The 26,530-nt window shown below is 39.4% G+C and overlaps 1 protein-coding gene across 3 annotated transcripts in view; it reads right to left on the reverse strand.

Moving 5' to 3' along the window:
• The window catches only part of sema6a (sema domain, transmembrane domain (TM), and cytoplasmic domain, (semaphorin) 6A), a 129,898-nt gene that overhangs the window by 45,742 nt on the left and 57,626 nt on the right, over nucleotides 1-26,530 (reverse strand). For all 3 annotated transcript variants that reach the window (XM_069889885.1, XM_069889874.1, XM_069889866.1), the window contains exons 4-9: nucleotides 23,034-23,094; nucleotides 21,140-21,202; nucleotides 20,769-20,870; nucleotides 8,310-8,403; nucleotides 3,485-3,604; nucleotides 448-536 (exon numbers count right to left, since the gene is read on the reverse strand). In XM_069889885.1, the coding sequence (XP_069745986.1) occupies nucleotides 448-536; nucleotides 3,485-3,604; nucleotides 8,310-8,403; nucleotides 20,769-20,870; nucleotides 21,140-21,202; nucleotides 23,034-23,094 (529 nt within the window). The remainder of the gene's footprint in view (nucleotides 1-447; nucleotides 537-3,484; nucleotides 3,605-8,309; nucleotides 8,404-20,768; nucleotides 20,871-21,139; nucleotides 21,203-23,033; nucleotides 23,095-26,530) is intronic.

Here is a 26,530-nt window from a genome sequence, read left to right on the forward strand (position 1 = left end):
TTTTATGGTCAAAAAGTACTTAGAATAGCATACATTTGGTTGTAATTTAGAAGTTTTTGGACCAATAGCTGGAAGGGTGGGTTTAGCGGAATCATTCTTCTTTAACCAATTTGGATTTTATGGGCTGAACAGTTTCCTTCTGTGCCATGGTTTGTGGAACCACACACAGCCAATGGAGTCATTAAACTCCAGAAAAGGTTTGCCATTTACAGGATGGAAATGGAGCCCGAGTTGGAGGTTCAGAAAGTCGCATATCTTTTTAGGACTGAATCTTCATTAATTCATGCAACTATCATGCTACTGTTATGATGTGTACTTCACTACACGTTCAATCAACAAAAGGCAAACACATTACCAAAGCAGTCTTACATCAGGTAAGACAAGCAGTAGTCTGTAACTTTAACTGGTGATAACACCAACACTATTCAGGAAACTTCTGATCACTACCTTTCCCATGGTGTTGTATTCTATAGCTATTTCTCGAAAGAAGAAGTAGATGTAATCCTTGTAATCCACTGCCTGGACAAAGTAAGGTTCTGTAACAAAATAAGGAAGCACACATTTACACATAGTTCAAACAATGAGTTCTACTGTACAAGTGGGGAAGGACAAACACTTCCCTTCCACATCAGCAGACCACAATCAATGTGTATCGGCAGGATTACCTCCTCCACGCTGACCACTGACACAGGGGCACCCCAAGGCTGTGTGCTTTAGTCCCCAGCTCTACTCCCTGTGCACTCATGAATACGTAGTCCAAATTGACTCTAACGTGATCTACAAATTTGCTGAAGACATTACCACCATTGACTGAATAACTGGACATGATGGAATACAGGATGGAGATCGAGAACCTGGTTGGGTGGGGCCTGAACAACAATCTTGTTCTCAACATCACCAACACCAAAGAAATGATTGTTGATTTTGGGAAGGGAATGCTGATGGACTACATACCTATCTGCATGGATGGGAGCGAGGTGGAGAAGGTTTGTACCTTCAAGTTCCTGGTGTTCATTGATCAGATGACCCCCCCCCCCCCACCCCCGACCGAAGGCAGCACATTAAGGCAACCTTGAAGAAGACACAACAACACCTCTACTTTCTAAAGAGTCTGAGGAGATTTGGCACGTCCATGAATAACCTATCATATTACTACAGGTGCACTGTGAAAAGCTTTTTTAAAATATTTTATTTGTAAGTTTTAAACACCAAATAAAATTTACAGTACAAATCTTTAAAATAGTTTTATCCATTATACATGTGGTATATATCTATCCCACTCCCCCAACCCCTTTCCCCTAAAGGCCCAAGAAAGAATGAAACAGACACAAGATGCTGGAGATTGCCCAGAGAGTCCTTTTTCAGAGATCATATTTACCATCAAATAAAGGTCACCAAGGATTGAGGTTACCAGAGATTATTATTAAACATTAATTCCCACATTCTGCAAATATGGGCACCATATTTAACAAAATAGATGGTATTGTGACAGAGTATTTAGTGGTGGTTTGGGAGGAATTATTAGAGCAGCTTGCAAACAAACATTTTAAAGCACAGAATCTTTGCAGGACTTTTGCAGAAGGCTTTTTGTAGAAAGCAACAAAGTTGCAGAATACAGCTTGCCTGGGAGAGCATGTGATTTTTGCAGGCAGGGACAGAACAGTTTTGCTCTCAGAGAGGGAGGTGTGAAACTGAGAGAGAAGGAGTCACAGAAATCAGTTCCAGAGGGACAAGCTGGCAAACTTTGGAAGGCTGTCTGGTCAAAGGAGAAGACTGGTGACCTGAAAGAAAGAGGATAATCTGGAGAACCTTGAAGGGGGCAAGTTTCGTCAGCAAGACTGATTAAGAAAGAATCAGTTGCGGATGTCCTGGAAAAGGAATCTCTCTCTGAAAACCAGCAAGAACCCTCCTGAGTGGTAACCATTTGCCTGTTAAGCACCAAAGGCTGGTGAACTTGGTTAATGCTAACTTCTGTGCACAGTACAAGAGTTGCCTGCAACCAGTGAGATTGGACTTTGATCCAAAGAACTTTTCTAATCTTAAATATACATTACACACACCTGCTCTTAGTATTAGAGGGGGGATTAAGTAGGTTAGGTAGGTTAAGTAATATGTTAAATAAAGTTTAATTCTGTTTTCTTGTTCAATTATAATTAAAAACTACTTTTGTTTAAATAACCCTGTGTTGTAGTGCATATCTATTGCTGCCTGTTTTTGAGGTCCTCTGAACTCCATAACAGTAACTATTTCTTAGGCTATATGTAATTTTCTCAAGTGGTAATCAGCTACAAATTTCCACATTACATCTCTCCATTCCTAACTCTGTATCTGATTTCCAACTTATAGCAATACATTTGTTAAGGCAATTTTCACAGACTTTATTTTATACATATTTAATGTTAATGTACCTTTGATATTACCTAAAAGAAATAGGATTGGATCCTGCGGGAATTTAATCCCGGTTATTTGTTCCAATAAGTTACTCACATCAAGCCAGAAAAGTTTTACTTTAGGACACTGCCAAGTAGGATGCAAAAAGTATATGTAAAAAGCATATTAACAGATTGCATCACAACCTTGGTAGGGAATGCAAATGCCCAGGAACACAAAAGGTAGCAACATAACCAGGCCCATCACAGGATCTGACCTCCCTTCCATTGAATACATCAGTGTGAGCCACTGCCTTAAGAAGGCAGCCAACATCATAAAGCACCCCCCCCCCCCCCCACCCCTGCCCCCACCATCACCCTGGTTACAGCCTCTACCAAGTATCTTTGGGCAGAAGGTACAGAAACCTCAAAACCAGCACCTCTAGTTTCTTTCCAACAGCTATCCAGCTCTTGAACCTCCCCTTGGTACACTAATCAGGACTAATTACAAAGTTACTTTTTCACTACTATAACTGTGAATATTTATTATTTATCAATGTTTATGTATTTATTGTCTCTTTTTAATTTGGTTAAGTTTACAAATGTTTTTTTTAACAAAGTATCTGTTCAGCTACGAGAAGTTAAGAATTTCACTGCTTATGTACATAGTACATAGTATATGACAATCAACTCATTATCACTATTTCTCATGTTGTGTGAGATAATCTCCTTAGAATAACTGCTAGAGCTGGTTTTCAGTGGTATGATGCACCATTCCCACAAGTGTTCAGTGGGACAATTAACATCGGATGACACAGAATGAATAAGTTCACCATTGCTCTCTGCATGTACTGTTATGCAAGAGAATGGATTTTAAATATCAAAGATAGAAGATGGCATTATGAAAAACATTCCAGAAGGAGCCTGCAGAGCCTCTTTTGTATCCCATGACATGCTGAGCTGTGTGTTATCAGTACTGTGCGACACCATTTGGATTTCACTCAAATATTAACCCAGAAAGTTGCTTTCTTCAAATAAAAGTCACAAGATTTTAGAAAGATGACAGTTTGTATATCTGAAAGCAGAGTATTCAAAGAAAATTTCTGCTCGCTCACCTTTCAACCATTTTGAGTCATGCTTTACTGTCCGTAGTGTTGGACTATCTCCAAGACTCCGATATATAACTGCATCAATTGCAAGGAAATCTGTTACTGTTGCTGAATACAGTTTACCTTCTGGAAAAAAAAAACCACATGCTACATCAGATAGTGGAAAATACTCTGTAAAAGGTTTGGAATTGGTTCCAAAATTATTTCATTTTTAATTCAGGTTTGGATGCTCTCCACTTTATTCCCATAAGCGACTTGAGTTTTGACATTCAGGGGTCCACCAGCACCATCCAAGGATTTGTCAACAAACTCTAATCTGCCCTGAATTAAATATGTTATCTGCAGAAACTGTTCCAAGAGCAAGAACAATAATAATAAAGAAAATCACTGCAAGCAAATCTGCTTAAATTTTCACAGTCAAATATTGGATTCTGGCCAACTCTGAACCAGAGCAGCAATTCCTAATTCCTACTCAGACCCATCTCTCTGAATGCATGTCCTATGTGCCTTACATCTGTATCCTTGACTACAAAGTGGAAGAGAATACAGTTTTCATATTAGATATTCCAACCAATTAAAATTTCCCTACTTCCAAAAACACACATCCTGTTTGGCTGAAATTAACCTTTATACTTAACCCTTTTCTTTCCCCACTCTTTTTAAATGAGAACATTTAGTGATATTTCTACTTTCCTGTATTCAGACCCTTCCGAATTAACCAGCTTGCATGAATCCTGGTATTGTTTTTTTAAAAAAAATTTCTGCTGCTAGATTTTGTTTTTGAGCTCAAAGCTAACTTAACAGTAGCGTTTTGAGTTTTAATTATAGCAGGCACTCGCTGTGATTGAGAAGTCAGTAAGCAACCTGCTTTCATAAAGGCCTGTGAATATAAATAATTTGTGAAGGCATTTCACAGATGGGTATATGGAAAATGGGCTTTGAGCCAGAAAAAATTCATGAGGAAGAATCGCCAAATGTTTTGCTGAGGCGACGATATTTCTGAAGGTTTTCAAGTAAGGGATCAAAAGTTGAAGAGATTTAAGGAAGTTATTTTTGAGACTCAATTCCAGACCATTGAATTTTCTGTCCATTAATGAAGTGAGAACAGGGGCCCAGTGTTAGCAAGATAGAATGTTGGGGCATGCCAATGAATGTCTCTGATAATCATGTTTAAAGTATTCAATAACCACTAGAAGTTAAATGTACAAAATAAAATCATTTCTAAAATTATAATGTTTTAAAGTGCTAGAAAGCTCTTAGTTAAATATAATTAAATAAAAATGTAAATTGCGTGGTTATTTTGTAGTCATTTAGAACATGGAACATAGAGCAATGCACTACAGGCCCTTTGGCCCATGATGTGCCAACCTTTATAAACTACTCTACTTCAATCAAATCCTTCCCTCCCCCACAGCCCATTACCCTCAATTATTGGAGGATCTTTTAAATGTCCCTTTTGTATCAGCCTCCACCACCACCCCTGGCAAAGCATTTCAGGCACTGATTACTCGATGTGTAATAAACTTACCTCTGACACCTGCTCAACTTACTTTAAATGGATATCCTGTGGTACCGGTTATTGTCGACCTGCGAGAAAGGAGCTGGGCGTCCTCCCTGTATATGCCTTATAATCCTGTACTCCTCTACTCCTCTATTATGTCACCTCTCATCCTTCAGTTTTCCAAAGAGGAAAGGCCTAGCTCACTCAACGTCATAAGACAACCTCCAATCCAGGCAGCTCTCTAAAGCCTCCACATCCTTCCTCTAATGAGGCAAGCAGAACTGAACGCAATATGCTAAGTGTGGTCGAACCACAGTTTTATAGAGCTGCAACATTATCTCACAGCATGAGTAATGAAGGCCACTCTATCAATTTATATGGTAACCTTAAGGGGTCTATGGACTTAGACCCCAAGAACTCTCTGTAACCCTACACAGCTAAGAATTCTGTCATTAACCACCTACTTTGCCTTCAAGTTTGATCTTCAAAAGTGCATCACGTCACACTCATCCAGATTGAAGTCCATCTGCCACTTCTCCACCCAACTCTGCATCCTGTCTATATCCCCTTTTAACCTATGATAACCTTTTATATTATCTGCAACATCTCCAGCCTTCATGTCAACTGCAAACTTACTAAACCACGCCTCCATTCCCTCATCCAAGTCATCTATAAAATCACAGAGATCAAGGATCCCACAACAGTCACCACCCTCCTGGCAGAATATGCTCCAGCTACTACCATCTTCTGACTTCGACTGACTAGCCTATTTCAAATCCATGCAGACAAATTTCCATGGATTCCAAGCCTCATGGCTTTCTGATTGAGCCTACCATGGGGAAATCTTGTTAAACGTTTTGCATAGTAACGTGGTATTTCTCCCATCCAGTCTCTGTCTGAATTGTTTTCAGAAGCTCCAACGTGACCTCTTCCTTAACCTCAACATGAATACCTTCCTTCTCCCTGGTGAGCACTGAAGCAAGGTATTCATGAAAAGCCTCCCTTACTTCTTCCACCTCCAGGCACGCTTTCCCCTTTATGCTTAGATGGTCTTATTCTCACTCTGGTCATCCTGTTCTTCACATATGTCTACAATGCGTTGGGGGTTTTCATTAATCCTATTTTGCAAGGATTTCTCATGTCCTCTTCTAGCTCTCTGAAGTCCCTTCTTATGTTTGTTCATTCTTACCTAGCTTATAACTCACAAGAACCCTGCCTGAATTTTGCTTCCTAAACCTTAAGTATGCTTCTTTCTTCTTGATTAAATCTTCTACCTCTTTTGTCAATCATGGTTCCTTTACTCAACATCCTTCCCCTGTCTTTGTGTACCAAACCTATCCATACAAAGGCTTCCTAAACATTCTCCATGTGTCTGTTGTGTATTTCCCTGAGAACATCTGTTCCTAATTTATGGACTCAAGTTCTTACCTCATCCCATTCCAATTAGCTCTTCCTCAAATAAACATTTTCCCATTTTATCTGTTCCCCTGATTGTCCATGGTTATGCTAAGGTCAGGGAGTTGTGGTCATCATCTCGAAAATGCTCGCCCACTGAGAGGTCTGTCTCCTGACCAGGCTCATTGCCAGTACTCAATCCAGCATGGCACTCCTCTAGTCAGCCTGTCCACATATGAGTCAGAGATCCTTCTTGGACGCACCTAACAAATTCTGTCCCATCTTATCCTTTTGCTCTAAGGAAGATTCCAGTCAATATTTGGTCAGCCATTTCTCTTCAGGTCAATACTGATGCAGGCTCACTCAAACTGGTTGAAAAAGCACACTAAGGTTGGGCTAAACCATTGGATTCCATGAGGAGACCAACATGAGAGTGCGTTTGTCATAACAGTAAAATGACCAGAATGATCAGCTGTGTGGGAATTCAGGACCATTCCTCAGACTGCCAGATGTTGTGCGGAAACTTTTGGCCAATAATTGGATGTCGCTATTTATGTGGATGTGGATCAGCTGTACACAATGAATAAGCAGAATGCACACTGTTACAACACATCACCGATGAGGGTGAGAAATGTGAATGAGCTTCTGGGGACAGGAAATGATTGCAGATCCCTGTCAGCTTGGAGGTTTTATGTGGGAAAAAGCACTGGATAAGGAAAGTTCATGATAATGTATTGACTGATGCACTGCAATGGTTAAAATGTTCTGCCTTCCCATTTGAACTTCTCAAAAGCCCCTTTCACATTGCCAACCCGCCTAGGAAGCAGGTAAACTCACCAGGCCTCCTGCACTCAGGAGTCTTTCCCATTGCACCATGATTTACCTGGTTAATCAGCAACCCAGCATTTTAAGTGGGGGGGAGGGTCCCACCTCCAGCAGTGACAATGCGAGAGCAGGGTATGCTTTCACACTGACAGAAGGCGGTTAGTGAGTTAACTCAGCCGGGTCCTGACACTAGCCCCCACCAAGTGTCTGAACCCGGTTAAATTTAATTCACTCTGCCAGGTTGGGAAGGTTTCACACCACACGATTGGCGGGGACAGACCGGCTAAATGAGTCGGTTAACCCACACAGAATTGGCCAAGTGTTGCTCCTTTAACAGTGGATGATATAGGCATGAGAGGGATAGCACATAGCTTTGGATTCAGAGTTCTCTGTTTCAGGTCTGTATTTCTTGAGGGAGAAAGGCTCAAGAATATATCTTGAATTAATATTTAAAACTGGTTCTCAACCTTATTCTTTCCACACATACACCACTTTAAGTTATCCCTATGCAATAGGTGCATTAGTAAGGGATTGCTTAAGGAGGTATGTGGGTGGAAAGAAAAAGTTTGAAAACCACTATTTTAATCATACCTCATTGACTTGTTATGTGCACGGTTTCATAACTCCAAAAGAAATGGGCCAATGACAATTTTTCTCAAGCAAAATATTTCAGTAACAATTGGGTTTCGAGCAGTGATTCTCAACCTTCCCTTCCCACTCACATCCCACTTGAGGTAATCCCTTTGCCATTGGTGCTCTGTAATTAGAAAGGGATTTATTAAGGTTGGGATGTGAGTGGGAAGAGAAGGTTGAGAATCACTGCTCTAGACCCAATTGTTTCTGAAATATTTTGCTTGAGAAAAATTGTCATTGGCCCATTTCCTTTGGAGTTATGAAACCGTGAACATAATGAGTCAATGAGGTACAATTAAAACAGTGGTTTTCAAATCTTTTCCTTTCCACCCACATACCACCTTAAGCAATCCCTTACTAATCACAGAGCACCTATGGTATAGGGAATACTTAAAGTAGTGTGTGAGTGGAAAGAGAAAGGCTGAGAACCACTGATTTAAATCAACAACTGAGTACAAAGTCTAGAAAAAGTCTTACCAGCAAAAAGTGCAACATTTGCATGTTTTGGATCATAAGGGCACCTTGCCATTCCACTGATGTTGTCATCTCCAAGGACCTCCAGGGTGTCCAACTGAAACAGGCAAGAAGAATTCATGCTCAAATTCTCGAGTGAGGGATCACTGATACTATTCAATGCATTTTACTCATCAGGACAACCTTATATTCCAATAACCATATAACTGTTTACAGCATGGAAACAGGCCATGTCGGCCGTTCAAGTCCACGCCGGTTCACTTGAACAACTCCACTAGCTATGTTGAACATTTAGTGGGTAGGGAGGGGGTGGCCTCCATCCCTGTGTTGAAATACTGTATGTAAAGGGATGACTTTGCTGCTGTTCTTGCTGCAACAGTTAAAATGAAATAAATCATGGTTATTTATTTTTAATTTAGACATACAGCTCTGTAACAGGCCAATTCAACCCTACGAGTCCGTGCTGCCCAATTTACACCCTATTAAGCTACATCCCGGTATGGGTGGAAAGAAACTGGAGCCCCAGGAGAAAACTGACGCAGACGTGGGGAGAATGTACAAACCCCTTACAGAGAGTGCAGGATTCGAACCCTGGTTCGGTCCTGATTCTTGGTGCTGTAAAGGCATTGTGTTAACCGTTAAACTTGCCTCAGTGGCAAAGCTCATAATTCTGCACAGACATTTGCTTGAAATATAAAAGAGAATGCTGGAAATATGCAGGGCAGGCAACATCACGAGAGCCCTTCCATCTCAAACATTAATCCTGTTTCTCTTTCTACAGCTGCTGCCCACTGGGTGTTTCTAGCAGTTCTGTGGTTCTTTTTAACATCAGTTTTACAGCATCAATAGTTTCATGATTACCCTCTATTTTAGATCCCTAACTCTAATCCTATTTTAGATACTTCAGATCCAATATTAATGGAAGATGGTTTATTAAGGATTGTTTACTGTTAGCACAATACTATTATAATAACAATGAACCAGGTTTGAATCCGCACTCGCCCCTTTTAAACTGAAGGGCCTGGGTAGCCCTCCTGGGTCCCGGGTGCGATTACTGTGGCAAAGGTGCTAGAAGCACCTTTTGAATTGCAGTGGAATCGACCCATTAAATCGCCAACTCGGTGATTTAAGGGGGATCCCATCCCCAAATATGCATCATGCACTCACCAGAAGTACTGCCAGACGCTGGCTGCCCGGTGACACACGCACGCAAGCACTGATGTCACCGGAATAAGCGAGTCGGCCATTTTACTGTTCAAATCGCCCATGGATGCGACCTAGGTAAGTTTAACTGGGTTCACTTACTACTTCTTTTTTTTTTAATTTTTTATTTTTCACACCATAAATCACAATAGCCATGATATACACTTTTTCTTTTCCACACATTTACAGTGACTTTTTCTCCCTCCCCCCTCCCTCCTCCCAAGCCACCCCCCCCTCTCATCCATTTTAGGTATACAATCTAGGTTGCATTAATTCAGTTAGACAATGTTGTCATTCAACAAAAATACACCAGAAATTCTACTGAGTCCATTCTTTTCTTTTCTTCTCCTTCCATCAACTTAGGTAATGTTTGTTCCCGGTAGGTTTTCGCTATTGTATTTAATGTAAGGCTCCCATACTTGTTCGAATATTTCAATATTATTTCTTAAACTATATGTTATTTTTTCTAATGGAATACATTTATTCATTTCTATATACCATTGTTGTATTTTCAAATTATCTTCCAATTTCCAGGTTGACATAATACATTTTTTTGCTACGGCTAGGGCTATCTTGACAAATCTTTTTTGTGCATCTTCCAAGTCAATTCCAAATTCTTTATTTTTTATGTTACTTAGGAGAAAGATCTCTGGATTCTTTGGTATATTGTTTTCTGTTATTTTATTTAATATCTGATTGAGATCATCCCAAAATTTTTCTACTCTCTCACATGTCCAGATTGCATGAATTGTTGTTCCCCTTTCTTTTTTACATCGAAAACATCTATCAGATACTGTTGGGTCCCATTTATTTAACTTTTGCGGTGTAATGTATAGTCTGTGTAACCAATTATATTGTATCATTCGTAGCCTCGTATTTATTGTATTTCTCATCGTTCCAGAGCATAACTTCTCCCATGTTTCCTTTTTTATCTTTATATTTAAATCTTGTTCCCATTTTTGTTTAGTTTTACCATTTGTTTCCTCATTTTCCTTTTCTTGCAGTTTAATATACATATTTTTTATAAATCTTTTGATTAACATTGTATCTGTAATCACATATTCAAGGTTACTTCCCTCTGGTAAACTCAAGTTGCTTCCTAATTTATCTTTCAAGTAGGATCTCAGTTGGTAATATGCCAGCGCTGTATCTCCAGTTATATTGTACTTATCTCTCATTTGTTCAAAGGATAAGAATCTACTTCCTGAAAAACAATTTTCTATTCTTTTAATCCCTTTTTTTTCCCCATTTTCTAAAGGCAAGGTTGTCTATTGTAAAAGAGAGTAGCTTATTTTGCGTCAATATTAGTTTTGGTATTTGGTAATTTATTTTATTTCTTTCTACATGAATCTTCTTCCATATATTGAGGAGATGGTGTAATACTGGAGAAGTTCTATGTTGTACCAATTTTTCGTCCCATTTATATAATATGTGTTCAGGTATCTTTTCCCCTATTTTATCTAATTCTAGTCTCGTCCAGTCTGGTTTTTCCCTTGTTTGGTAAAAATCTGATAGGTACCTTAATTGTGCGGCTCTATAATAATTTTTGAAGTTTGGCAATTGTAAGCCTCCTTGTTTATACCATTCTGTTAATTTATCTAGTGCTATCCTCGGTTTCCCCCCTCTCCATAAAAATCTCCTTATTATTTTCTTTAACTCTTTGAAGAATTTTTCTGTCAGTTGTATTGGCAATGCCTGAAATAAGTATAGTATCCTTGGAAAAATGTTCATTTTAATACAGTTTATCCTTCCTATCAGTGTTAGTGGTAGCTCTTTCCAATGCTCTAAATCGTCCTGTAATTTTTTCATTAGTGGATTGTAATTGAGTTTATATAATTGGCCTAGATTTTTGTGTATTTGCACACCTAGGTATCTTATTGCCTGCGTTTGCCATCTGAATGGGGATTCCTCCTTAAATTTTGAGAAATCCGCGTTATTCATAGGCATTGCTTCACTTTTATTTACGTTTATCTTGTATCCCGACACTTCTCCATATTCCTTCAATTTCTTATATAGTTCTTTTATTGATAGTTCTGGTTCTGTTAAGTACACTATCACATCATCCGCAAACAGACTGATTTTATATTCCCTGTCTTTTATTTTTATTCCTTTTATATTATTATCTCTTCTTATCGATTCTGCTAGTGGTTCTATAGCTAGCGCAAACAATAATGGTGATAGTGGGCATCCCTGCCGCGTTGACCTGCTTAAGTTAAATTGCTTTGATACATGTCCATTTACTGTCACTTTCGCTAACGGTCCCTTATATAATGCTTTAATCCAATTAATATACTTCTCCGGTAAACTGAATTTTTGCAATACTTTGAACAAGTAATTCCATTCTACTCTGTCGAAGGCCTTCTCTGCGTCTAAAGCAACTGCTACTGCCGGTGCTTTATTTCCTTCTACTGCATGAATTAAGTTAATAAATTTACAAATATTGTCTGTTTTGCGTCTTTTTTTGATAAATCCAGTTTGGTCTAAATTTACCATTTTCGGTACCTGTTCTGCTAATCTGTTCGCTAATAGTTTAGCTATTATCTTATAATCTGTGTTTAGCAGAGATATTGGTCTATATGACGCTGGTGAGAGTGGATCTTTCCCTTGTTTTAGTATCACTGTAATTATTGCTGTTTTACATGAATCTGGTAAGTTTTGTGTCTCATCAATCTGGTTGATTACATCCAGGAGGGGCGGTATTATTAGGTCTTTAAATGTTTTGTAGAATTCTATTGGGAGTCCATCCTCTCCTGGTGTCTTATTATTTGGTAAATTTTTTATTATCTCTTGTATTTCTACTGTTCCAAATGGTTCTGTTAATTTATTTTATTCCTCTATTTGTAGTTTTGGTAGTTCAATTTTAGTCAAAAATTCATCTATTTTCCCTTCTTTCCCTTCGTTTTCGGTTCGGTATAATTGTTCATAGAATTCTCTGAAGTTTTCCTTAATTTCTTTTGGATTATATGTAATTTGTTTGTCTTTTTTCCTTGTTGCCAATACCATTTTCTTAGTTTGCTCTGTCTTAAGCTACCATGCTAGGATTTTGTGTGTTTTTTCCCCTAGTTCATAATATTTCTGTTTTGTCTTCATTATATTCTTCTCCACCTTATATGTTTGTAATGTTTCATATTTTATTTTTTTATCCGCCAATTCTCTTCTTTTGGTTGTATCTTCCTTTATTGCTAATTTTTTTTCTATGTTTATTATTTCCCTTTCCAACTGCTCTGTTTCCTGATTATAGTCCTTCTTCATCTTGGTTGCATAACTTATTATTTGCCCTCTAATGAATGCTTTCATTGCGTCCCATAGTATAAACTTATCTTCCACTGATTCCGTATTTACTTCAAAGTACATTTTTAATTGTTTTTCAATAAATTCTCTAAAATCCTGTCTTTTAAGTAGCATGGGGTTTAATCTCCATCTATACATTCTTGGAGGGATGTCCTCTAGCTCTATTGCCAATAACAGGGGTGAGTGGTCCGATAATAGTCTAGCTTTATATTCCGTTTTCCTAACTCTCCCTTGAACGTGGGCTGATAACAGGAATAGGTCTATCCTTGAGTATGTTTTATGTCTAGTCGAGTAGTATGAGTATTCCTTTTCTTTTGGGTTTTGTTTGCTCCATATGTCCACAAGTTTCATTTCTTGCATTGATTTAATTATAAATTTGGTTACTTTGTTCTTCCTGTTAATTTTTTTCCCCGTTTTATCCATATTTGGATCCAAATTCAGATTGAAATCCCCTCCTATTAGTATGTTCCCTTGCGTATTAGCTACCTTCAAAAAGATATCTTGCATAAACTTTTGATCTTCTTCGTTAGGTGAATATATATTAAGTAGATTCCAAAGCTCTGAATATATCTGACATTTTATCATAACATATCTCCCTGCTGGATCTATTATTTCCTCTTCTATTTTAAATGGCACATTTTTGCTAATTAATATAGCCACTCCTCTTGCTTTTGAATTATACGATGCTGCTGTTACATGTCCTACCCAATCTCTCTTTAATTTCTTGTGCTCCAATTCAGTTAAGTGTGTTTCTTGGACAAATGCTATATCTATTTTTTCCTTTTTCAGTAAATTTAGTAGTTTCTTCCTTTTAATTTGGTTATGTATTCCATTAATATTTAGAGTCATATAGTTCAGCGTAGCCATTTTATATTTTGTTTATCTTCTCTTTCCGTTTTTCCATCATTACCTTTCCTCCTTTTCCATTTCTGTTTTCTTATTTTCAACTCTTTACCAGACAACATTCCTACAACATCCAACATTTTCCTTATTCTCCTATTTCTATCTTCTTTATCCCCAATCTCCCCTTCCCCTCCTGAGTTGCCCTTTATCCCTTGTCGGACAACCACATCTCCCCTCTCCATTTGGATTTGCGAATCCACTCGCAAGCGTCAACTGATTTTGCAGTGACCGCTCTTTTCCCCCACCCAGCCCCCCCCCAGAAAAGATTTCGCTTTTTATATGTCACAAAGGTCACTCTTTTAATTCCCTCCTTATTCTCTCTATTCCATTACCTTCCCTTATTAATTCTTGTCTATACTCTCTATGTTTTCCTCTAATTACAGATACTTTCACATATGCCCATTGTCTCTATTCACTCTTATACCTCTTTACCCGCATACATATCAATCGTGGTCATTTTTACCCTCCTTACCCGTCTTCATCCCTCAGTCTATTTTTGTCTTTACCCACATACATATCAATCGTGATAATTTTTGCTCTCATTACCCGTCTTCATCCCTCAGTCTATTTTTGTAATTGTTCTGCAAATTTTCGTGCTTCTTCTGGATCCGAGAATAGTCTGTTTTGTTGTCCTGGAATAAATATTTTCAATACCGCAGGATGCTTCAGTGTAAATTTATATCCTTTCTTCCATAAAATCGCTTTTGCTGCATTGAACTCTTTTCTCTTCTTTAGGAGTTCAAAGCTTATATCTGGATAAATGAAGATTTTTTGCCCTTTATACTCCAGTGGTTTGTTGCCCTCTCTTACTTTTTCCATTGTCTTCTCCAGTACCTTTTCTCTTGTAGTATATCTTAGGAATTTTACTACAATAGATCTTGGTTTTTGTTGTGGTTGTGGTTTAGGGGCCAATGCTCTATGTGCCCTTTCTATTTCCATTTCTTGCTGTAGTTCTGGACATCCTAGGGCCTTAGGGATCCATTCTTTTATAAACTCCCTCATATTCTTGCCTTCTACATCTTCCTTAAGGCCCACTATCTTTATGTTATTTCTTCTGTTATAATTTTCCATTATATCTATTTTTTGGGCTAGTAATTCTTGTGTCTCTTTAGTTTTTTTATTAGAATCCTCCAATTTCTTTTTTAAGTCTTCTACCTCCATTTCTGCTGCTATTGCCCGTTCTTCCATCTTGTCCATTTTTTTCCCCATTTCTGTTAAGGTCATATCCATTTTATTTATTTTCTTTTCTGTGTTGTTTATTCTTCTTCTTAAATCATTGAATTCCTGTGTTTGCCATTCTTTAAATGACTCCATGTATCCTCTAACAAGAGCAAGTATATCCTTTACCTTGCCTTTCCCTTTATCTATTTCACTGTATTCGTCCTCTTCTTCTTCCTCTAGGTTGGCCATCTGTTGTTTCTTTGCTGCCCTTTCCTCCTCTTCTTTCTTGTTTCCATTGTCTTCTGTGGTCTCTTCTTGCTGCAGGTGTTCTGCAGCTGTCGTTGCCGGCTGTGGAGATCGACTCCCCAGCTGGTCCCCCCTCCCGTCGGTGTGTTTTTTTTCATGCGCATCTCGCGCATGCGCGGTTGCGCACTTTTACTCGGCTCTGTGAGCCATTGTTGTAGTTCTCTTTCTACCGACCTGAGGTAGTGGGGTCTTCTCTCCACAGCGGGCCTCTTCGGACAGGTAAGGCCTTCACCTTTTTCCTCCGTTGTCTTCTCTTCCTCTCTTCTTTCCGTTGATTTTGATTTTTCTCCTTTTGTCTCCATCTTCTTTCCACCTTTATACTCACTTTTCTTTAACTTGTATTTCTGTGCCTTTGTATTTTCTCTTGTTTTTCCCGACTTTTCTGGAGAGGGCTGGAGTTCACCGTCCGGCCACTACTCCATCACGTGACTCCTCCCGTTCACTTACTACTTCTGAAGTAGGACAGGGACCCAGTTGGGTTCTGGTGGGGTTGACCCGGTGGGACCCTTTCAAACTGTTGTGTAACTGGGGCGCTAACCGTGCGAATTGCCGGTTAACCCCATTATACTCGGCAATTTGAAAGGGTCTACTGTCTAGTCAGGAGTTTGCACGTTCTCCCTTTGCCTGTGTGAATTTCCTCTGGGTGTGCTCTGGTTTCCTCCCATGTTCCATAGATGGACAGGATGTGTAGGTTAATTGGTCATATGAGTGTAATTGGGCAGCTCAGGCTCGTAGGTGGATGGGCCTGTGAACGTGCTGTACCTCTAAATTAGATTTAAATATAAATTTAAATAGAAGTATCAGCTTTCAGATACAATATGAAGCAATAGATTCATCCTCAGAATCAAATATTTTGAGAAGGTGTAATTTTTCTCCAGTATTCTGAGCAACTTTTAATAAATTAACAAAAATATATCCACTTGTCATTTTTCTAATTCCTCTTTGTAGACATACTTATCCGTCCAGTGCTCGATAAATTCAATATTAGAAATACTTCAAAGCCAAGGTGAAAATGTGAAAACTTGGCAGAAGGTACTGTATAAAATACAAATCATTAAAAAATATAATATTTTGAGGAATTTAAATATGGAAGGGGTTAATTTGAGATTGTTAAAAAAGAATATCAGATGTCTGAAATTCCAAAACTGCAGTCTGAATTCATGCAAGAGGCTTTCTTATTTTCCCCTTTTGTCTCTGAGGCTGCCCTTATGAGCTTGGTTACATACCTTGCTGCACTTAACTGAGAATACAGACAACTCACAAAGGACCAGGAAGATCCAATTTCAGACGACTGGCCAGTGTGAGACATTTCTAAGGTATTGGTAATGGCAAAGAATATAAATAAGTGTAATAATATTCTGTAGATGTTCATTATTGATGAATGAACTAATGCCCAGAATCTGCACCATTTCCAGCAGTGGAATGGCAAATCAACAGGTGTGGTAATCAGTATCCCTTATTCAATACAGCAGATGGGGAAAGCATTATATTTTTGAATTACTCTCACTGACAATAACAATGTGCACTGTTCTGTGGCACAACAATTTTCCAAGCTTCGATCCGCACCATTGAATGTAAAGCAAGGATTAAATTGTAAAAGCTGGGATAAAACAAGATCAGTATTACCAGGAACATGTTAGTTACTGTAGAAGATTCATCTGAAGAACTGTTGTAGCGGCCTTCATTTCATGAGATCAGGTAACTCTGATTAATATGAAACCAATCTCTCTGTGAAACAGGAAACCTGTTTGAGTATAATGTGCAAGTGTAGGAAAACTACTTTTGAAGCCAAGTTGAAGAGACCACTTGCTGGAGCTGCTTCCAGGTATTAAGACTTAACAGCTGTCAAACCAAAGAGCTTAAAAAGACTGCCTCCTCCTCTTTCGATATGGAGATGCCATTGACTGCAGATGTCTCTTTGCCTGATATAATCAGCAGTGGTAATTGAATTGCCAGGCCTACTCTTCAGAAAACCGTGGAAACTTGCTCTGCTTCTCCACAGTTTAATCAAGCAGTTTGAGCTCTGCAGAATGCAATTTTGTCAAGACAGTTGTGCTTTCATTTTCTGTTGACTGGACCTACATAAAGAATGTAAGAAATAGAAGCAGGAGTCGGCCATCCGGCCCGTCGAGCCTGCTCCACCATTCAATGAGATCTTGACTGATCTGATCATTGACTCAACTCCACCTACCTGCCTTTTCTCCATATCCCTTAATTCTTTTTTTTTTGTTGCGTAAAATTCCATCTAACTGAATCTTAAACATGTTTAATGAAGTCACCTCAACCCCTTCCCTGGGCAGAGAATTCCATAGATTCACTGCTCTCTGGGAAAAAGTTTTCCCTCATCTCCATCTTAAATCTACTCCCCTGAATCTTGAGGCTGTGTCCCCTAGTTCTGGTCTCACCTATCAATGAAAACAATTTTTCTGCCTCTATCTTATCTATCCCTTTCATAATTTTATATGGTTCTATAAGATCTCTTATTCTTCTGAATTTGAATGAGTACGATTTAGTCTCTCCTTGTGGGTCAACCCCCCTCACCTCCGGGATTAACCTGGTGAACCTCCTCTGGACTGCCTCCAAGGCCAGTATATCCTTCCTCAAGTATGAAGACCAGAACTGCACACAATACTCCAGGTGTGGCCTCACCAGTACCTTGTACAGTTGAGGCATGACCTCCCTGCTCTTGAATTCAATTCCTCTAGCGATGAAGGCCAACATTCCAATTGCCTTCTTAATAACCTGTTGTAACTGCAACCCAACTTTTGAGATTCATGCACAGGCACTCCCAAGTCCTTCTGCACTACAGCATACAACAGCATGCTGCAGTTTTTCACCATTTAAATAATAACTTGCTCTTCTATTTTCCTACCAAACTGATGTGCATTTAATAACATTGTACTCCATCTGCCAGATCTTTGCCCACTCACCTAACTTAACTATATCCTTCTGCAGCCTCTCCACATCCTCTGTAAAATTTGATATTGCACTCAATTTAGTATCTTTCATTAGACAAGTTATGACAAGTTATGACACTCTGTCCCCTCTTCCAAATCATCATTGTAAATGGTGAACAGCTGTGGCCCAGCACCGACCCCTGCCACACCCCACTTACCACTGTCTACCAATCAGAAAAACACCCATTCATCCTGACTCTCTGCCTTCTGTCAGTTAACCAATCCTCAATCCATGCAATATACTTCTCCCAACTCCATTTATCTTCATCTTATTGAATAGTCTCTTATGTGGCACCTTATCAAACACCTTCTGGAAATCCAAATACACAACATCAAACCTGTTCCCCTCTATCTACCATTATATCCTCAAAAAACTTCAGCAAGTTTGTCAATCAAACAAGACCTGCCCTTTCGAAATTCATGCTGTCTCTGCCTGATGGAACCCCTTTGTTCGAAATGTCTCACTATGTGTTGCAGATCAGAGGTTAGGCTGAACTTCGACTAGGCAGTAATGCACCTACAAAAGATTGGTTTGACACCTTTTTAAGAGATGGCCATTGTATGGAGCTTCCCACTGCAATTCCAGAAAGTACAAAATTTGTCCCTGCATCTCCCCCTCATCTCCATCCAGGGCCACAATCAGATAGTCCAGGTAGGCCAGAACTTTACACTCACATCATCTAACCTACTTTATTGCATTGGGTGCACTCAGTGTGGCCATAAGGCAATAAGTAGAGCAGGATTAGACCATTCTGCCCATCAATAATTCAAATCATGGCTGATGTATTCTTCCTTTCGACCTCTTTTTCTGGTCTTTTCCCTGTTATCTTTGACACCCTTACTAATCAAGAACCTATCAACCACGGCTTTAAATGTACCCAATGACTTGGCTTTCGCATCCGTCTACAGCAACAAAATCCACAGATGCACCACCGGTGCTGAAGACATTTTTCCTCATATCTGTTCAACATTTTATTCTGAGGCTGTACTCTCTGGCCCCGACCTCTTTCACCACTCAAAAGCTCTTCTACATGTTCACTCCATTCAGCTCTTTTAATATTCAGTATGTTTCAATAAGATCCCCTTCATCCTTCTGAACCCTAGCAATTACAGACCCAGAGCCGTCAAATGTTCCTCATACATTAACCCTCTCATTTTCGTAAACCTCCTCTGGACCTTCTCCAATGCCAGCACACCCTTCCTTAGATTTTCACCACTCTGGTGCCTTGCCATTTGGCGTGGACAATCATGCTTCTCCATCTGTCATGATCTCTGACCCTCCGAATTGCAGTTGTTCCCTCCCCTGTTCTCCTTCGGTGAAGGCTCTATCTGTGAGCTGAGACCGTAGTCGATGTTGATTATACAAGGGAAAAGTACTGGTGTTTTCCGTTGCCTTCTTCAGTAGCAGTGTCCATACTGGATGGGTAACCCTGGCCAATGATCAGCAGATCACAATGAAGAACATGGGTAAATCTGAAAATCCTCTACACCAATGTCCCAATGAAGTGAATGGGACTAATTAGAAGATACTGTGAGTGTGTGCTGGAGCAGACCAAATTTTCAAATAGACATAGAATTTTTGATCGGTTCAGTTTGCAGGCAATGATCTGAGTAGCTACTTATTCGAAAAGGTGTGAGAAATACAATACAACTCCAATTATCCAAAATAAGATTCTCCTAAATCTTCAGTTATCCGAAAATTATTAAAAATTTTAGATAAACGAGGATATCCAAAATCCTAATTTATCTGAATTTTTTTTCGGAGCTGAACTGACTGGGGACATCGGGCTCTCAGCGGCGTCAGCAGTGGACCCTTGGGCTCCCGGCATCCGCGGGGCCTCACTGGGGAAGTGTTGGTGATCGGTGAGAATTAAACATTATTTTAATGCTTAAAAAGCCTTCGCTTGTTATTTCTTGTTGTCTAAATGGTGTTACAAGTGATTTGCTGTTGCTACTGGGCTATTTTTTAAAAAATGACCAGTTCTCTGAAAAAAACATTCATGCGAAATGGGCCCAGTCCCGGACCTTTTCGGATAATTGGAGTTGTACTGTACTGATAAGAGTTTTACACAATATCCAAATGACAAGACCACTTAATTCTTTCAAGGGGCATGAAACAGAAGCACAATATTTGAGCCATCTCAATCAATTTCAAACATCTATTTAGTATCAATACTATTGATATTGGCTTGTTAATACTCTCATGTTATATGGCCCTCAAAAAACAAGGTCAGTTTGGAACTGTTACATTATTCCTGGCACCATTTTACCACTGACATTCTGTCACTCCGTGATCCAAGCTCTGATGGATTTATTTTAATGCTGCAGTCGTAATCTGAAGCAATCTGAATGAAAGAGTCTAATAGGCTGTGGCATGCTAAAATTGGACCATCTCCTTTAAACACAACACACAACCAAGCTGTAAACTGCAGACAGCATAAGTATTCATCTTAATTTGGATCCATGTAATTGTCATGTTATCTGCGATCAAAATATTTCAGCATCCTATGAAAATAAAAATCAGGAAATATACAACTGACTTTCATATAAAATTCAGACAATGAACAAGAATGATCAACAGATGTTGGCTTCCAGAACAGTAATGAGAATGTTGAAGCTTCATACACAGAAAGGAACATACCTTATAGTTTCTGCATGATGGGTTAAAAGCATTTGTCCCACAGACAAATAATGTCTCATCATTTCTCTTCAGAAGCAGTTTAATGAAATTGTGACATTCATCCTGAAGCAGCAGAAAAAAAGTATTATAGCCAGCTCACAACAGAATTATGTTTTATTAAATTTTATTGAATTATGCCACTAAACCTGTAAACACAATTGAGCAGCAAGCTATTACTTTCCACTTCTATGAATTTACCATTGTAACAGAGAGACCCATCGACAGGGGCACTCATTAGAAAGATGGCCAAAGGACAGATTGATTGGAGACTGCATTTTACAACAACACACAGAAAATCCACACTCAGGTGACATCCATTAAGGAAATATTACCTTATGTTTTCCTTTCATTCTGCATATGTCAATATCAGCTTGTTTGGATCGCCAGGTTAACTTCTGTGAAAATGAAAGGAAACAGGTCGTTACAATCAGGGAACATTTATGCAGCTGGTTATTTTTCATTTTTCAGTATTGTGGCTGGTTTGTTCAAAGTTGTTGTACATTTTAATTTCTGTTACTTAGCAATTTTATTCAGATACAGTCAGTTCCACACGCGCGTGTGCACACACACACACGACTGTGTGACACTATGTGACACTATGACACCCAGTTCCACTATACCACCCAGTTCCACTATACCACCACCTATCTTGACTAGGCTTTATCCTGTAGTTTTCTGGAAGGCTTGTTGCATCAGAGATTAATGAGCAGAAATTTTCAGGTAAATGTAGAAAGACTGCAGATACTGGATTTACTCTTCCCTCTCCACCAAATTCCTCCGTCTACCTATGAAAATAAACTACCATTTTGGACATTTTTCATATTTCAATATTTTCTCACAACATAGAGGAGGTCGTTCATGTTCTTGGATCAGTGCCAGCTCCTAGAGCATTCCCCAGTAGCCTTTTCTTTCTCACATAGCCACCAAAACTAAGGGCAATTGACAGTGACCAATTAACCAACAAGTATGTTTGGGAAGCAGGAGGAAACTAGAGCATCCACGGAAAATCCATCCATTCACAGGGAGAATGTGCAAACACCACACAGACGGCATCCAAGGTCAGAATCAAACCTGGATCTCTGGAGCCGTGCAACAGTAGCATTAACTACTGTGCTGCCACCATCACCTTACAGGCACTGTCCATGCACAACATATTTGTTGTGCATTTCAGCCCAATGGTACAAGATGCCAAAAGACACATGAATGGATTTTCTGCATTGACTCATAGTAATTATGTGCCTTGATTCACTGTAGATGACTAAATTTCTGCAGGGTTTCCATTTCAATGAGATGTCATTTCTAATGGAATCCTGGATTTTATGAATAATGAAAAATAATAAGTTTTTTTTAACTTTTTGTTGACAATTATGAATTAGTTAATTAAGAAAATAATTTTGACCTACAAATGGGAAACGCCATTAGCATAGTGGTTAGCTCAATGCTACTGCAGGACCAGCAACCCAGGCCCGAATCCAGCATTGTCTGCAAAGAGTTTGTATGTTCTCCCCACGTCTGCGTGGGTTTCCTCTGGGTGGTCTGGTTTCCTCCCACCTTTCAAAACTTATGGGGATTGTAGGTTAAGTTGGTTATTTGGGCGGCACAGGCTTGTAGGCCAGAAGGGCCTGTTACCATGCTGTATGTCTACATTTTAAATAAATTCACATTTAAATGCCTGATACTTTTAAAACAGATTTGATGGAATATAAAGGATCAGTTCAATCCAAGCCTTTTGGAATTAGCTTGTTGAAAACATGTTCATTTGAATCGAAACTAATGGGCACGGTACTTTGAAACTCAATGCAGGGATTTATCTAAAACTCCCTTTAGTGAAAGATTTTCATTTTCTATAACTTAAATCTAACTGTTTGTCTCTCTTTTCCACTCCTATAGAAATTTAGACATCTACATTAAATCAAGGCACATGGTCAATGTAGTAAATCCATGAATGGCCAAAAAAAATGTCTTTTAGCCTCATTGGCTGAAAGAGCAAATATTTATGCTAGCTCGATGAAGGGTCTTTGTCCAGAAATGCGAGCTCTGATTCCCTTTCCACAAATGCTGCCAGATGTGCTGAGTGTCCCCAGTATTTTCTATTTTTATATTAAAAAGATTTTAGCTGCCCTTGTTTATCTGACAGTTGTGTCTTATCTGGGTTTTGCACACAGGGCTTTATGTCTAAATGGTGACAGCAGCATCACAGAACCAAAGAAAACACATGGAACTTACTTTGTTAAAATTAATCTGCTCTTTGATTGATGTATCCATTTCAACACTGTAAATATGGTCTCTATAAATAGAAGAAAGAATCGACATGTTCATTTATGCTTCAACCAAAGTGCATGGACCCTTATCACACTAAACAGACAGCAAGCCAGGAGGAGCAAATTATTCCATTTTAAATGCCTCACTATATAATAATACAACGATTACAGATCCATTAGAGAGGAAATTTGGTCAATAGATTATTCGTAAAAGAGCCCAAATTAGTTTCCCAGTATCTCTTTACTTAATGAACAGTCGAGCCATGCATAACAGGTGGGAGCCTAGAAACCAAATGGAACACACGGAAGTACTGGAGAAGATCAGCAGGTCAGCAAGCGTCCACGGAGCGGAAAAGGTAACCAATGTTTCGGGCCTGAGCCTATCATCAGGACTCTTTGGGAGCCCAGCATAGGTCCATCCAGGGGTTTTTGGTTCCACTGGCAGCCTGGCATACTGCGGTGGCCATTTGATATCAGGTTCTGCTCTAATGCCTTCTGCTTGGGTTCAAAATACCCACTCATTGCCACAGCTCTCATACGAGCGCAATGAGATGATATGAGGCATCCCTTACAGTGACAGGTAATCTTGAGATGAAGGTGAATTCTTCAGAAGCAGCATGAAACAGAATACATACTGAAATTAAACTGTCATTTTAATAGATTGTTGCCGTTTGGATAATGAGGATGGTAGATTTCAGCAAGAGAATAAATATTATTCAAATTGGTAGCATGGAATGAGTGATGCCAGATGGAATTTAATCTGGAAAAATGATACATTTTAGTTTGACTAACTGTCATGGCTGGGCTTCATAAGTGAAGATTTAGGAAGGGGGCTGTCCACGTCTGCTGCAGGCTCGCTGGTGGCTGACGAGGCCAACGCGGGACAGACGTGGCCAGCCGCAGTGGCTGCAGGGAAATTCTGTTCTAGGTTCGCTGCTGCTGTGTCACGTTTCTTCCTCCATCTCCTTTCGTCCTCAAGGCCAACCCTGCCTGCGTTCTCGTAGGAGGAGACAGACTGGTGAATGGCGTGTCACCGGGCCGTGCTACCGGAGGCTAGAGCAGACCACTGGTCTATGTGACAGGCACCAAGGGATTTCTTCAGCGTCCTTGTACCTCTTTTTTGGAGCCTCTCTGTCACGGTGGCCATACAGCAGCCGATGATCCTCCATCCTAGAGACGTGCCCTTCCCAGTGAGACTAATGAGGTTAGGGGATGTAACTGTGCAGAGCACAGATAGGAGAGATGGACCCGAGGATTAGCGAGCAACAGAGATACCTTGGTGCACAAATCCTTGAAGTCAGTAGCAGAGAAGAATCGCCAGGTTTTTGCATCAAATTAAAAAGGAGAGAAAGATAGGCTACTTTTCAATTTTGTTGGAGCAGACCAAGCTGATGGGAGACCTGACTGAGGTATAAATAAAATTACAGAGCATAGATCTGGAAGGTGGTGAGAAATTGGTCCCCTCAGTGAAGGTGCTACTGAGAGGGCATAGCTTAAGAGAAGGGAAAGGAGGGTTAAATGGGTCAAGGAAATATGTTTTTCTCTGACTGCCAGGGTGGTCGAGACAGGCACTGTCACGGCATTTAGAATGTACTTAGAGGAGCAATTGCTGTCGCATGGAAACCTATTGGCTGTGAAATGGGATTAGTAATCGATTCCCTTCACTGACATGGAGCCAGAGAGTTATTCTCACATGGTAAAGGTTAAGGTAGTGGGCCAAAGGCCTGTTTTATGCTATATGGCTGTAGTTATGACTCTAATAATTATTAAAATATTTTATATTTATATTAATTATGAACGAATCAATTAATGATATTCATTCATTTTCTTAAACTCCTGTTTTCATAGAAAAAAATAATTATCCGAAGGATTCCAAATATTAATGTTTCAATGGAAACTCTGTCTCATTAGCTCAGATTTATAGTGTAGAATTTCCTTTCAAACATTTTTTACATTTTCACAGCCTCTTTTTACCAATTTACATAAAGAGAATCAAACACTTCACATGCTCCTATTAGACAAATTGCAAATGCTAGAAAATTCTTGAAGGCTTATATGCTAACCCCTCAAGGTTAAGCAAAGTATTTACTTGTTACATAATGTCTACCAATGTACCTGCAGGAATGAATGGAGAGCAAGTATATGCTGGAATATCAAATGCAGAGTGGCCAAAATTGCAATCTCATACCCCCCTTTAAGCGATCCTACTTAATTAGCATGTGAATGAGCCCGTCCTTAAAGCCAACTCGGGTCGTTCACGCTGAACCAAGAAAAGCCGGGCCAGTGCGCCTTTAGACAGGAGCCGTTGGTGGGTAATACACAGGATAAAAATGACCCCCCCCCCATCCCACGTTCGTTGCGTTTACACAGGTAAGTGAGGCGGTTAAAAGGCTGTTAATTCCCAACTTTTAGCAGCTGTGTAAAAGGAGAATCTCACACTGAAGTACATTAGGTCTTTCTGACACAGAACACTGACAAGTACAATTAGATCTACCTAATGTAATTGTGCACACAGAGGTGGACACAGAACACCAGTCTGAAAGGAGGACTAGCAGGAATTTGAAACCTTTGGCTGTGCATTTTTAAAATTCACCCTTGCATATACCCTTGATGTGAAACCCTACCAGGGCTGTATCATGTGATTTTAAATAATAAACAAAACACTGTTTATACTTGAGAAGGACACCCTCAAAGTGGCAAGTTTCTCTCTTTATAAAATTAAAATTAAATTGTGCCATCTGCAATCACAAAATGATTTAAATCATGTTTTGCCTTTCTACTATTCAAAGGGATATGCAAACAAATAGCCCATTGTATTTGCTCAATTCTCTTCACTGAAATGTCAAATTGCTTACAAATTGCTCTCTTACAAATACCCACCAATCTTCTGACAGAGGAAAACCATTAGCACATCAGGTGCAAGGCTATTTTTAATTTTTTCTGCAGGCATTCCCACTGTGAGAAAAGAATAGGTAGTCAGGCTTGCCTGGGAGGGAGGAGTGCAGTTATCTGGATCTGCTGAACACATTTCCTCACTTTCTTTTCGGGTCCCATTAAATGGCTGACTGTGTAAACTCTTACCGATAAATCATTTCAATGGTTCCATTCTACTATTTAGCTACAGTCAGTTTCAGCACAGAAATTTGAAACTCACATAAGCTGCGGCAGACCTAAGCAGAATCGTCAATTAAAATGGTCAGTTCTGCAGTTCTAAGTGGTACAAACAATTAATGTATAAGGCAGCAAGCTGCAACATAAATTGTTTTATCACATGAAGCTTTTGTTCCCTGTAAAAATGCAAATAGCTTAAAGGTGCACAATTTCCACAAGATAAGATCTTTTATTAAAGGTATTAAAGACTTGTAATTCTGCTCTCACCAAAGGCAACACCAGAGCTGTTGTCTGGCCTATCAGGAGCAGGGAATAGAGAGGGAAAGGGAAAGAGAAGAGGAAATTAGTAGG

This window comes from Narcine bancroftii, chromosome 1, assembly GCF_036971445.1.
Source record: "Narcine bancroftii isolate sNarBan1 chromosome 1, sNarBan1.hap1, whole genome shotgun sequence".
NCBI lineage: Eukaryota > Metazoa > Chordata > Chondrichthyes > Torpediniformes > Narcinidae > Narcine > Narcine bancroftii.